The 11,955-nt window shown below is 56.1% G+C and overlaps 6 protein-coding genes across 6 annotated transcripts; 3 read left to right on the plus strand and 3 right to left on the minus strand.

Moving 5' to 3' along the window:
• Positions 1 to 860: 860 nt before the first annotated feature.
• Positions 861 to 2,522, minus strand: J7T54_008260 (Proline--tRNA ligase-like protein; the record flags this gene model as incomplete). Its single annotated transcript, XM_051509023.1, has 3 exons — positions 861 to 2,137; positions 2,188 to 2,317; positions 2,370 to 2,522. The coding sequence occupies 3 exons, from the start codon at positions 2,520 to 2,522 to the stop codon at positions 861 to 863; spliced, it is 1,560 nt and encodes a 519-aa protein (XP_051359898.1).
• Positions 2,523 to 3,210: 688 nt separating this feature from the next.
• J7T54_008261 (Ribosome biogenesis protein-like protein) lies at positions 3,211 to 6,327 on the plus strand (the record flags this gene model as incomplete). Its single annotated transcript, XM_051509024.1, has 3 exons — positions 3,211 to 3,810; positions 3,864 to 5,474; positions 5,530 to 6,327. The coding sequence occupies 3 exons, from the start codon at positions 3,211 to 3,213 to the stop codon at positions 6,325 to 6,327; spliced, it is 3,009 nt and encodes a 1,002-aa protein (XP_051359899.1).
• An 89-nt stretch (positions 6,328 to 6,416) lies between these two features.
• On the minus strand, positions 6,417 to 6,978 carry J7T54_008262 (uncharacterized protein; the record flags this gene model as incomplete). The annotated part of the gene is made up of 3 exons (XM_051509025.1): positions 6,417 to 6,736; positions 6,798 to 6,921; positions 6,976 to 6,978. 3 exons carry the CDS (start codon positions 6,976 to 6,978, stop codon positions 6,417 to 6,419), a joined length of 447 nt encoding a protein of 148 aa, XP_051359900.1.
• Positions 6,979 to 7,910: 932 nt separating this feature from the next.
• On the plus strand, positions 7,911 to 8,594 carry J7T54_008263 (Thioesterase superfamily; the record flags this gene model as incomplete). The annotated part of the gene is made up of 2 exons (XM_051509026.1): positions 7,911 to 8,516; positions 8,574 to 8,594. 2 exons carry the CDS (start codon positions 7,911 to 7,913, stop codon positions 8,592 to 8,594), a joined length of 627 nt encoding a protein of 208 aa, XP_051359901.1.
• A 614-nt stretch (positions 8,595 to 9,208) lies between these two features.
• On the plus strand, positions 9,209 to 9,898 carry J7T54_008264 (uncharacterized protein; the record flags this gene model as incomplete). Its single annotated transcript, XM_051509027.1, has 2 exons — positions 9,209 to 9,216; positions 9,283 to 9,898. The coding sequence occupies 2 exons, from the start codon at positions 9,209 to 9,211 to the stop codon at positions 9,896 to 9,898; spliced, it is 624 nt and encodes a 207-aa protein (XP_051359902.1).
• A 194-nt stretch (positions 9,899 to 10,092) lies between these two features.
• J7T54_008265 (uncharacterized protein) lies at positions 10,093 to 11,508 on the minus strand (the record flags this gene model as incomplete). The annotated part of the gene is made up of 5 exons (XM_051509028.1): positions 10,093 to 10,296; positions 10,354 to 10,846; positions 10,896 to 10,987; positions 11,049 to 11,143; positions 11,214 to 11,508. The coding sequence occupies 5 exons, from the start codon at positions 11,506 to 11,508 to the stop codon at positions 10,093 to 10,095; spliced, it is 1,179 nt and encodes a 392-aa protein (XP_051359903.1).
• Between the last annotated feature and the right edge of the window lie 447 nt (positions 11,509 to 11,955).

Below are 11,955 nucleotides of genomic sequence, written 5' to 3' on the forward strand. Positions count from 1 at the left end.
CTTCAGGCTGACCTCTGTAACACACTGAAGAAGGGCCACCAGGCTCAAAACCATTGGGTCAAGATATCCGACGCATGCTTGTGCTTCCTGCAAGATGCAGTGCATGACATCTGTGAGTCTCGGTGACTTAGCGGTGAAGCCAAAAACATGTAATGTCACTGATTGGAGCCGAAAGATGACAGCGTCATATAAAGAGACTGAAAAAAATTGAGAAGCTAAGGAGAGCGCATGAGGGTCCAAGAGAGCATGGAACTCAACAGAATCACGCAAAGTCTGCGCATAAGGCAGTCTGGATCAGATCCCACTTCAGCAAAGGGCTGATAGGTCAACAAACCTTTCTGTTCGGACCAGACCCTGGATGTATCATTGATGTGGCTGGCCTGCCCCTCGATGAAGTGCCGCGATCACGGATGCTGCCCGCCTCTGTGTCACTATTTTTATGGTGTCTTAACCAATCGTAAGGCTTAATGGGCCTTGTGCTTAACAGGAACCCTCTTCTTGACCCCTAAGCACATGGGTAGTACAGATGTCTCCTCACATGAACCAGGTCCCACCATGGATGCACAGCCTGGAACACATGAGCTACCTGAGCGCTGCCACGACGGGTGCGTCCAGACGTCCGACCTCGGGAAAACAGAAGTTGTAACAAAATCTCTGGATTTCGAAGGCGTGGTGATGCAGTGGTAGAATGTCTAAAGTTGCTTGTTTATGTACTGTACAATATCGCCCTTTCTTACAGCGCCAACGTATCATACATGACCACGGAACGGGAAGCCGTCCACCTCTCCTGCACGCGGATGTCTTGTTTCCGCTCCATACAGTTGTGATACCCTCGACTAGCGCCTTTGTGCTGTCCTTCCTCATATTTGCACTTCACCTTCATCTTGCTCAAGCTTGCGGATCTGCTCCGCAATGTACGCCGGCGCTTCATCCACAGAGACATCCGTCTTCGTTCCATACTTGTGGACGTGGACCTCGCAGATTCCGTCCTTCTGAAACTTCTTACCGAGCACAACTCGAATGGGATATCCAACGGTTTCGGCGTCATTCATCTTCCAGCCAAAGGAAACCTTGCGGTCATCCACAACAACGTCAAGCGCCTTGTCCTGCACTTTGCCCGTGGAGATGGCATCATGGAGTTTCCAGGCTTCGTCCGTCATCTCCATGGTAGGAACAACGTAGACGTGGAATGGCGCAATGGCGACGGGCCATTGGAGCCCCTTTTCAGTGACAAAGTGCTCCACGAGGGCCGCAAATATGCGTGAGATGCCCAATCCGTAGCAGCCCATAGAGAGAGTCACTTTGGGCTGTTTTGGGTCGGCCGCTGCGACTTTAGCACTAAAGGGCTCGGAGTAGCGGTTTCCTAGGTAGAAGGTATGGCCAAGCTCCAGAGCGCGGTGCGTCTGCACTTGACCCCCATCACAGCGTGGACAGGCATCACCTTCTTTGAGACTAACAAGATTCAGAGGCTGGCAATCCTCGTCTTGGCTTATTTTCTCGACGCTGTGGCCTTCACCGGCGTCGAGGAGCTCATCGACTGTTGTCATAACCTTTGCTAGACGGCCGTCAATCAGCTGCTTGACTTGAGGTGGCCCTCCAGCCTCAGTGGATTTGTGCTGGTCTTCCCAAGCCTGATGTGCGGGCTGGCCCGAAAGCGTCGTATCGAGATCCGAGACTGCGGCCTTGATGGCGTGAATATTCGGGTCACCAGCATTTTTTGGTATCCAGACATTGACCAATGTCCTCCTGTCGGTGGTGACACCCGTCCATGCCAAAGCTGGAACAGGAACTGCCTCCCCTCCGATCACTTCGTCGGCAACGGGGAGCCTAGGCGAAGCGACCTCGTCGTTGGAGGCGTAATCGCATTTATCACAGGTGTAGATTGTATCCGAACCAATAGGGCTGGTGAGGTGGTATTCGTGACTGAGCTTGCCACCCATGTCGCCGGAGCTGGCCTCGGCCACGAGAATTGGCAGGTTGAGGTCTTTGAAAAACTGCTGATATGCCTTAGCAACCAAGTTGTAAGTCTCAAAAGCCTTCTCGTAGGACCAGTCAAAGCTGTAAAGATCCTTCATCAGAAATTCTCGCGACCTTAGCAGGCCGTGTCTTGGGCGTATCTCATCGCGGTACTTGCGTGCTGGGCATCTCCGTTAGTCGTGGTCTGGTTTCCAGGAGAAGATGGCTCACTGGTCTGGTATAATCGGAGAGGCATGTGTTTGTACGAGTTGGCTCCAGCTGCCACCAGCGCGGTGATCTCCTCCTCGTGCGTAGGGGCCAGTAAGAAGCGGTGCTTCTTGCGGTCCTCAAGCTGGAAGAGCTACCATTTGTCAGCTTGAGAACATCAAACATAACGAGGCGGATCTTCACACCTCGCCGCTGACTTGAGATAGCCGGCCACTTTGCTCCCAGAGCTGCGCTGAGGAAAGGCTTGACAATGCGAGGCGAGCAGCCCCGATTGCGTGCATGTGCTTGTCCAGTAGCTTCTCAATCTTCTCTTGCACCCTCAACCCCAACGGTAGCATGTGAAATATGCCAGGCTGCGTCTGCGTCTGTTTCAGTATACTTCGGTAATTCAACAATAGCACTTTGTCCTACGTTTCTGAGAAACCCAGCCCGAATGAGTTTGTCGTGTCCTGCTGCATCATGTCAGCCCGTCGAAATTTCACAGTCGCTTCTTGTGACCAACATTCTCCTTTTGTTGCCGTGCGGCCTACTGGGGGCGTCCAGACGGAAGTAGACATTGTCCATCTTGTCGGCTGGGTGCGATGACCCGTGCATGATATCCATCTCACGTTTTGCGACAGGCACAGACGCGATCGAGCCGGTCGGCTGAGCCGCGAGATACCAGCTACTGTCATCTCATTGACGCGTCTCATTATTTACTTTCACCCCTGGGTTGCATAGGAGCGAATATATTTCCGCTGATGTCTGTCGTGGAGAACTTCATGTTCGCAGCAACGAGATCACACGTCTTCGTGGTCCTCGGGAGTTTCTAGATGTGGCGCAGGCCACAGACACCAGCCACACCTGGCCCGCCAGGGACCCCTAGGCTAAACTAAGCTGCCTTGGGCTAGTAATTATGCAATAGGCGCATTAGATGTGGGGCTTATCACATCGCATTCTCAAAAAAAGTTGACGGCGGCCACTGATAATTTTCACTCCATACAGCCAAGCAGCATCAACCGGTCGCCCACTGCCCGAGATCTCACCATGGCTGCGGAAAAGAAGAAGGGGAAGCCCCAGAAGGACTCCCGGGGCAAAAAGCCCTTCACCGAGGCGGCCCTTGCCCAGCTGACCTCGTCAATCGACCAGAAACTCAACGGCAAGGCGGCAGCCGGCAGCGACCATAAGCGAAAGAATCCGCCAAGCAGCAATGAGACGGGAGGCGAGATCCGCAAAAGGCAGCGCAACTCAAGTAACGGACCAGCCAAAGCAAGTCCCAAAGGCAAGAATGGGGCGCGAGGAGGTGCGATGAGCGACGAGAAGAAGGCTTTGCTGGATGAGATCCTGGCGCTGGGTGGCGATGAGGAGGACCTCAAACTCATCGAAGATATCGACTCGTCGGATGACGAGTACGTCAAGGACACGAAGAAGCCCGTGGACAAGAAGCTCAAGGATGAGCTGGCAGCCTTGTCCAAAGAGCTTGGGTTCGCAGAGTATGCGCCCAGTGAAGCAAGTGAGCCTGAAGTGGAGGAGGAGGCTGAGGAGGACGATGATGAAGTGGAGGAGGAGGACAGCCAGGTCTCGGCCGAGGAGGATGCTGCTGACGACGAGGATGTTGTCCAGCCACCACGGAAACCCGAGGACATGGTGAGTTCATGCATCTTCCACCAAGCGCCTCTGACCGCTGACCAGTGACACAGATCCTTCAACCAAGGGCAGACTGGCATATTATCAAGTTGCCCAAACTACCAAAGCCCGTGACAGAGCAAATCGGACCTTTCACTCCCGCCATGGAAGCCCTCAAACGCCATGCCGAGACCCTGCTCGAGAGTGATGCCACTAAGTACCGCAGCAGCAAGCACGCTTCCTCCTCGCACAAATTCTTGTCGACCATCATGTCATCGGGTACCCTGAACGACAAAGTGTCTGCGTTGACTCTGGCGATTCAAGAATCACCACTGCACAACATCAAGGCTTTTGACGCCCTGATGAGTCTCGCCTCCAAAAAGAGCAGAGCGCAGGCCATTGGCGCGATAGGAGCCATCGTCGATCTGTGCGGCCCTGGCTCTTTGCTACCCTCGGAACGACGCTTGAGGACGTTCATGACACAGCCCGGACTCATCGGGACGCTGCAGAAGACTTCGACAAAGTCGTGGAGCCCCGAGAAACCACTGCCCGGACAACTGACCCCCATGCACCTCGTCAGTTGGGCCTTTGAGGACTGGCTGAAGGCCACCTACTTCAAGGTCCTGCAGCTACTCGAGGTGTGGTGCTCCGATGAGATTGAGTACTCCCGCTCTCGGGCGCTGGACTTTGTTTACGGTCTCCTCAAGGACAAGCCCGAACAGGAGTCGAATTTGCTGAGACTCTTGGTCAACAAGCTGGGTGACCGCGACCGCAAAATCGCGTCGCGAGCGTCCTACCTTGTACTGCAAATGCAAATCTCTCACCCTGGCATGAAGCAGATTATCATCCAGATGATCCACCAGGAGATTCTCCTTCATCCCTCACAGGACCATCGCTCCAAGTACTACGCCATCAACACGCTCAACCAGACCATCCTCAGCAACAGAGAATCGCAAATCGCCGAGTCGCTGATGGGCATCTACTTTGAGCTGTTTGTCACTCTTCTGAAGGGTGGCAGCTTGGGCGCTGCCCTGCAGGTCGATTACAACAAACCCGAGAATGGAAAGCCGGCCAAGCCAACAAAACCTGGCGCCAAAGGAAAGGCTGGGGAGCCGACCGAGCAGGACATTGACGCAGCCGACAAGCTCGTGTCGGCCATACTGACTGGTGTCAACCGCGCCGCACCGTTCGTCGGCACCAACGACACCATCATGGAGGCGCACATGGACACATTGTTCAAGATTGCACATTCTGCCAACTTCAACACTGGCATCCAAGCCCTCCTCCTGATTCAGCACCTTTCCACCGCCAGGAGTCTAGGAACCGATCGCTTCTACCGTACACTGTACGAGTCCCTGCTCGACCCTCGCCTGATCACCTCCTCAAAGCAATCGCTGTACCTCAATCTCCTCCTACGCGCGTTGAAGAACGACGTGGACGTGAGACGTGTCAAGGCCTTTGCGAAGCGCATGTTGCAGATGACGCATCTACACCAGCCAGCCTTCGTGTGTGGTCTGCTCTACGTTGTGGCACACCTGCAAGGGACGTTCCCCGATCTCAAGACGCTTATCAACGAACCCGAAGAGTCTATCTTTGACGACGACTCTGAGAACAGGCCCGTGTACGACGGGCGGAAACGAGATCCCGAGTACAGCAATGCTCAGAGGAGCTGTCTCTGGGAATTGGTAAGTTTTGAAAGCCCATGTCCAACGCGGTGATCATTGTCTGACGAACATTTAGATACCTGTACTGGCCCACTACCATCCCTCCGTGTCAGCCTATGCCACATCCGCACTGGAGCAGGACGCCAAGGCGACCAAGCCTGACCTGGACAGCCACTCGCTCATCCGCTTCCTGGACAAGTTTGTCTACAAGCAGCCCAAGGCCACCGACAGTGCGCGCGGTGTGTCGATCATGCAGCCCCTCAAGGCCACCAAGGATCTCGGCGACATCTGGCTCGGTAGCCGCGCTGCCGGTGCGGCGCCCACGTCCGTCAACTCGGCCACCTTCAAGGACAAGAAGTCAGAGGACGTGGCGGCCGAGGACGTCTTCTTCCACAAGTACTTCCAGCAGGCTGGCAAGGAGGGCAAGAAGCCTGCCAAGAAGACTGCCGGTGCTGGTGCCGACGAAGAGGAGGGCGCCGAGGATGAGATTTGGAAGGCCCTTGTGGCTGCCCAGCCTGACATTGAAGGAGACGACGACTCTGAGGGCTTCGACGACCTGGATGACGACGAGATGGCCTCGGATGACGATGACGAGGATGAGGAAGGCGCGTTTGACCTGGACGATGATGACATGGAGGTCGACACCGACAGCGAGGGCGGCGTTGATATTGAAGGCACGGACGACGAGGCAGAAGAGGCTGAAGACTCGGATGGTCTCGTGGCCGTCGAGGAAGATTCAGACAAGGCAGCAAGGGACGAGGCCAAGGAGAAGCGCAAAAACCGTCGCAAGGAGCTCAAGGGCCTGCCGACATTTGCCTCGGTGGACGACTACGCCGAGCTGCTGGGCCAGGAGCCCGACGAAGACTTCACATAGAACATGGGTGCGCAGGATATGTAATGCATAAAAGAACAGCAGCGATTCAAATTCAAAAAAGAAGAGGTGTCGCGTGCGCGACAGCGCGACTATGTGTCAAACCACTCCAGCTCGTCCTGCTCTGTGAAGATGGCGCGGTACGTCTTGCCGCCAGTCTCGTCGTCCTTCTCCTCGGTGTGGATGCTGTGCAGCTTGGGCGGCTCGTCGCCTCCGGCGATGAAGATCCTCACGTGGATGTAAGCAGGGCCACCACCGCTCTCGGCCAGGGCTGGTATGCGGATCTTTCCAAAGAGGTGGATGCCGTAGGCCGTGGTGGCGACGCGGACCGAGGTAAAGTCGGACGTTTGGAAGGCTGTCAGCTCGTTGTCGGAGAGCTTCTGTGCGACGGCAAAGTACTCGGTCTCGTGCTCTGGTCTCAGGTCAGTCCAGTCCATAGGCCATGTTGGCTGTTGGGAGACTTGTGTGCGTACTTTGATAGTCACGGCGCATGCGAGCGAGCTGGCTCTTGAGCTCGGGGAGGAGATGCTCAAAGGCAACGATGGAGTCTTCCTTGGGGGGATGGGCTGGGCCCAGGTCGACGGTTTCAGCGGTGGCCTAGACACTTTGTGAGTCTCTTGTACGAGACATGGTGATACTTGTTTTCCTTACCATTGCGCTTTGTTTCTTAAATTAGACAATCACAAGTGAGGATGAAAGGCAATAGACAACGATGAGAAGCTGTGATCACGTATTTATACTTTCCAGTGACTCCTACAAACGCCTACACCAAGCTTCCCCCGCACGTCAGCTCGTGATGCGACACGCTCGACATCCAGGGAACATGGCTTATTGTGGCACGTCAGGCTGGACCAGGTCCAATGGATGCACGTTGGGTGATGGCTGAAACCTGGTCACCACCATGCGGACGCGCAGCCATCCAGGGCATATGCAGACGGTGTGATGTCAGGGCCAGGGATGGGCGAGGCGATAAGTTGGGGGAGTGCAGGCATACTGTTGCTGTATTGCCTTGCTGGTGCTGCAGCCTGCATACGAACCATGGATCTATACTTTGCAGTGAGAAAGCATGTGTGCCAGTCTTTATGTTTCCACGAAGCATGAAGAAGCCTCACATCGAGGTGAAGGCCAGCGGAATGATCCAAGCGCCGAAATGCCTGTTAAATGCATAAGATACTATGCCGGGATTCATGCATGTATGCGAGGACCCTGGACCTCGGTGATTTCGAGATGAGGAATCAGACTTCCACTAGCATCGCGGTCCCAATTGCATAGACTTCACGCCAGGAACAAGCCCGTCACTCTTTTGGTTGGCTTTTGACGTACTCCCGAATCTGCATAGCCATGTTCGCGCAGCATGCCGGGCGCACAGCGCGTCGCCTGGGCCAGACGACGTGGCGCGCCGTGCAAAGACGAGGCTACGCAACCGAAACGACATGTACTGCTCTCCTTCTTCATGAAATCGACGAGCCTTTCTGACGCAAGTATTAGCATCTAAACCACCTAGCGGCGCAGGTGGTCGCGCAGCCAAGTTTCTCCTAACAGGCGTCGCATTCTCGACCTTGGGCGCAGGCGCAACGTGGCAAGCCATGAGCTCGCGCGGCATGGGGTTCTACTCGGACGAGGACAGCCTGAAAAAGTACACGCCGGAAGAAGCCGACCTCGAAGCCAAGAACGCCGAGCAAGTCATCAACACACACCCTCTCGTCACGTCGTTACGAGCCCGCTCCGATCTCACAGAGTCCAGGCCGCACATGAAGATGCCGGGTCAGTACCGCGCCAAGAGCCTCACGGGAGCCGCGCTGCTGGGTCCAGGCAGGGTCTCTGTGCCGCCGTACGCATGGAACGACGAGCACGGCAAGGAGATGGTCGCTCTGTTCCACGTGGGCGAGGACGTCTGCGGACACCCAGGCATCGTGCACGGTGGGCTGCTCGCGACTATACTGGACGAGGGTCTGGGGCGTTGCTGCTTCAAGAGCCTGCCTCATAACATTGCCGTGACGGCGAATCTCAACGTGAACTATCGCAAACCCACCCCGGCGAGCACGTTCCTGGTCCTCAAGGCGGAGACGTACAAGGTAGAAGGTCGCAAGGCCTGGGTCAGGGGCCGACTGGAGCAGCTGGCTGCGCCAGGCGAGAAGCCCATTGTGTTTGCCGAGGCGGAGGCCCTCTTCATCTCTCCCAAATATGCTGCGGTAAGTCGCAAATAGTCGCTCATGAAAGGCGCCCCACTGACGCTTCTCTCTATGTAGATGATGCCCAGGATTACCTAAGACGGCGACGACAGTTGCACCGACTGATAGAGGAGATGCCCATTCTCTCCATGACTGCTTGATACATTTGGCGATATATTTTGTATAGATCACAGCGATGCCTTCCCAGACAAGGACCTTGCGCGTGGATAGACTGTATTTTGTACCTACCTTACCATAGACCGACGACATTCAGCTTCTTGAGGCTTGGCCTGGATGGATCCCCATGGCAGTAACTGAAGCCAACGTTCAAACGGCGGTGAGACTGACATCATATCACCATGCAGAGCCTGCAGCACCACAAATGGGATCGGCAGATTCAGCTTCAGAATAATTCGACAAGAGCCCATGGCCCATCGGCGCCGACAGCGACGGTCCGACTGACTGCTCTCCCAATGGATGGCGACATGGATGAGAAATTTCGGGGCGCTGATGGCGTCTTGCCGGTCTCTGCCCCGCTGCCCCTCCACCCCTCATCGCAGGCAGTGCGACAGACGGACAGGCAGACTGACAGGCAGAGACAGACTCGATCTGGGTGTTGGTTTCCCCGTCCTCGACCCAGCGCGATTGTTGACTCTCCTCGTTTCTTTCCTCCCTCCTCTGCATACCTCCCATCCTCCAACACACAAGACACAATGGCTACGTGAGTCTGCCTGACGCGCAACGGACGCCAACCACCCAAGGAGTGATACTGTACTGACACGTCCAGCAACATCACCTGGCACCCTTCCCTCAAGCGCACCGAGCGCAACGAGCTCCGCAAGCAGCAGGGCATCACCCTCTGGCTCACCGGTCTATCTGCCTCGGGCAAGTCGACCGTCGCCACCGCTCTCGAGCAGCACCTCCTGCACCTCGGCGTCGCAGCCTACCGTCTCGACGGCGACAATGTGCGCTTCGGCCTGAACAAGGACCTGGGCTTCTCCGAGAAGGACCGCAACGAGAACATCCGTCGCATCTCCGAGGTCGCCAAGCTCTTTGCCGACTCGTCCACCATTGCCATCACCAGCTTCATCTCCCCCTACCGGGCCGACCGTGACCTCGCCAGGGAGCTGCACGCCCAGACCACCGCCGGCGACGAGACCCCCCTGCCCTTTGTCGAGGTCTACGTCGACGTGCCCCTCGAGGTCGCCGAGCAGCGTGACCCCAAGGGCCTCTACAAGAAGGCCCGCGCCGGCGAGATCAAGGACTTTACCGGCATCTCGGCCCCCTATGAGGAGCCTCTCAACCCAGAGATCACCATCAAGACCCACGAGAACTCGGTAGAGGAGTGCGTGGCCCAGATCACCAGCTGGCTGACCGACAAGGGCTACATCAAGACCGCCTAAGCAGCGGCAGGTAGAAGAGGAATCGAACAAAAGAAACCAAAGAAATCAAGACAGGCAGGCAGACAAATATAGACAGACAGATAAAGGGTGGTATGCTATGCCATGCTCTCTGCATTGTACGTTCTCTTCGCAGCCGGCCAATGCGTGGTCTCCCATGAACCGCGCTGTGTACTGTCGCCATCCACAGAACCATCTTAAGGGAGTTCCATCTCGTAGTACACGTAGGCCGAGTACTCGTTCCCGTCGCCACCTAGACCCGCCGCCATCATGTCTGAGCTCATCGCCGCATCGTCCTTGGTGACCCTACCACGCTTGTCCCGGCCAAATGCATTGCCGCCCAGGTAGGAGTATTGCGAGTCGAGCGCCGATTTCACCTTGGGGGCCAGCTTGGTTGTGGTCTGGTGTATTGTTAGCACCTGATCGCCAGGCGAACCGTAAATGAGAATGAAACGTACCTTGATCAGAGCAGACACATAGTCCAACGGCAGACCGTACCGCAACACAGCCTCCACGAACACGCGTAGGGTCAAAACGTGGATCCAGGCCATGACACTCTCGCTCCATCCCGTGCGGGCGATGCGGAGAGCCTCGCCGCAGACCTTGCGCTCCTCGTTCGTCACCTTGTCCAACTCACGCTGCTCCTCCTCCCGGCCGCCCTCCACGTACTTGTACGGGCGTGGCGTCCACTTCTGCTCTCGGCACTTTTGCAGAAACTCGTGGCTGTATTTCTTAAATGTGGCGACGCCAAACAGAACAAACTCGTCGTCTTGCGCAATCTGATTGGCGGATCGGGGCACGACCATGGGGGCGAGCTCCTCATACTGCTTCAGAAAGTCCTTCTTGGCGCTGTTGGGCACCACGATCAGGTGCGTCTCAATGTACTCGGAGTCTTGGACGAGGAGCGAGCTGTCAATGATGGGAGCAAGGGATTTCGTGGACAGGTTGCCGCTGATCATGGTCAGTAACAGCGGCGCCAAAGAGGAATATGGGCACAAACGTTTGTTTCCGTTGCAGAGTCGCGAGGTTGGTCTTGACTGAGTTGTACTGGCTGACCTTTGACTTGACATCATTGTCGACAGTGACGAGCTCCTATGAGAGTATCAGTACGGCAAGCTCTGGTGGCAGCTGGCTAGTCCTGTTTCCTCCCCACCTTTGACAACGTGTCTATGAGCTCGCCCAGGGGCTTGTCTGCGCGGTAGCGGATCTTGTTCCACGAGAAGTTGTTGATGTATTGCTCGGTCGGTTCTGCATCGCTTGTGAGCCTCGCAGCATCCTCGGCGCGCGACGTTGCCGCCGCCGCAGCAAGAGCACTCACTATCGTTGACCATCTTATAGGAGGACAGGCGGTCCTCGTCGCCGCCCAGAATCGTCCTGAGAGAGTCGCCCACCTTGGCGACAACGGCTTCAGCAGTCGACTCGAGCTTGGCCAGGTCGTCTGCCTGCTGCACGAGGGCGTCGAGAGTGCCAATCTTGAAGTCGGGCACTCTGAAAGGCAGGACGGTGCCATTGTCGGACGAGATGTGCCCCTTCAGGGACGAGACTGCATCTTCCTTGTCGTTCGTGTCGAATGCGCCAATGGGCAGCGAAACCACCGCGTACTTGGTGGACATGGCGGTTTGAGAATGGCCTTGGTAAGTGTCCCAGGTGGTTCGGAGGGGGATAGTGTCGGATGACGACGTACGTCCGCTGGAGAGGTGCGGTCTTGGTCGGTCGGAGCAGCGAGCGGTCCACTTGGAGAGAGAGACGCAAATCAACCAGGCTTCTATATCCAAGAGAAAGTTATCAGAACTCGAGGACGGACGAGGCTGACAAGAAAATCATGAAGCTCTGTTCTAATCGCCTAGATGAGCACTCGCGCGGCCTCAGAAGGTGTGACCTCAGCGGCAACCGGAGCTCCATGTCGTCTGGATACTCCAGCCACATTCATTCGTGGCTCACGAAGCTGTGGCGCAATGCCCCTCCACGTACTAGTTAATGCAGTCGCTACCACCCTTGGCGCCATTCTTGCATTTGAAGAATGAAACTCCAGTCAGGCCTCAGCTGCTTCCAGGAAACGG

Source organism: Emericellopsis cladophorae (genome assembly GCF_022114955.1).
Source record: "Emericellopsis cladophorae strain MUM 19.33 chromosome Unknown NODE_53_length_152837_cov_119_966064, whole genome shotgun sequence".
In the NCBI taxonomy this organism is placed as follows: domain Eukaryota; kingdom Fungi; phylum Ascomycota; class Sordariomycetes; order Hypocreales; family Bionectriaceae; genus Emericellopsis; species Emericellopsis cladophorae.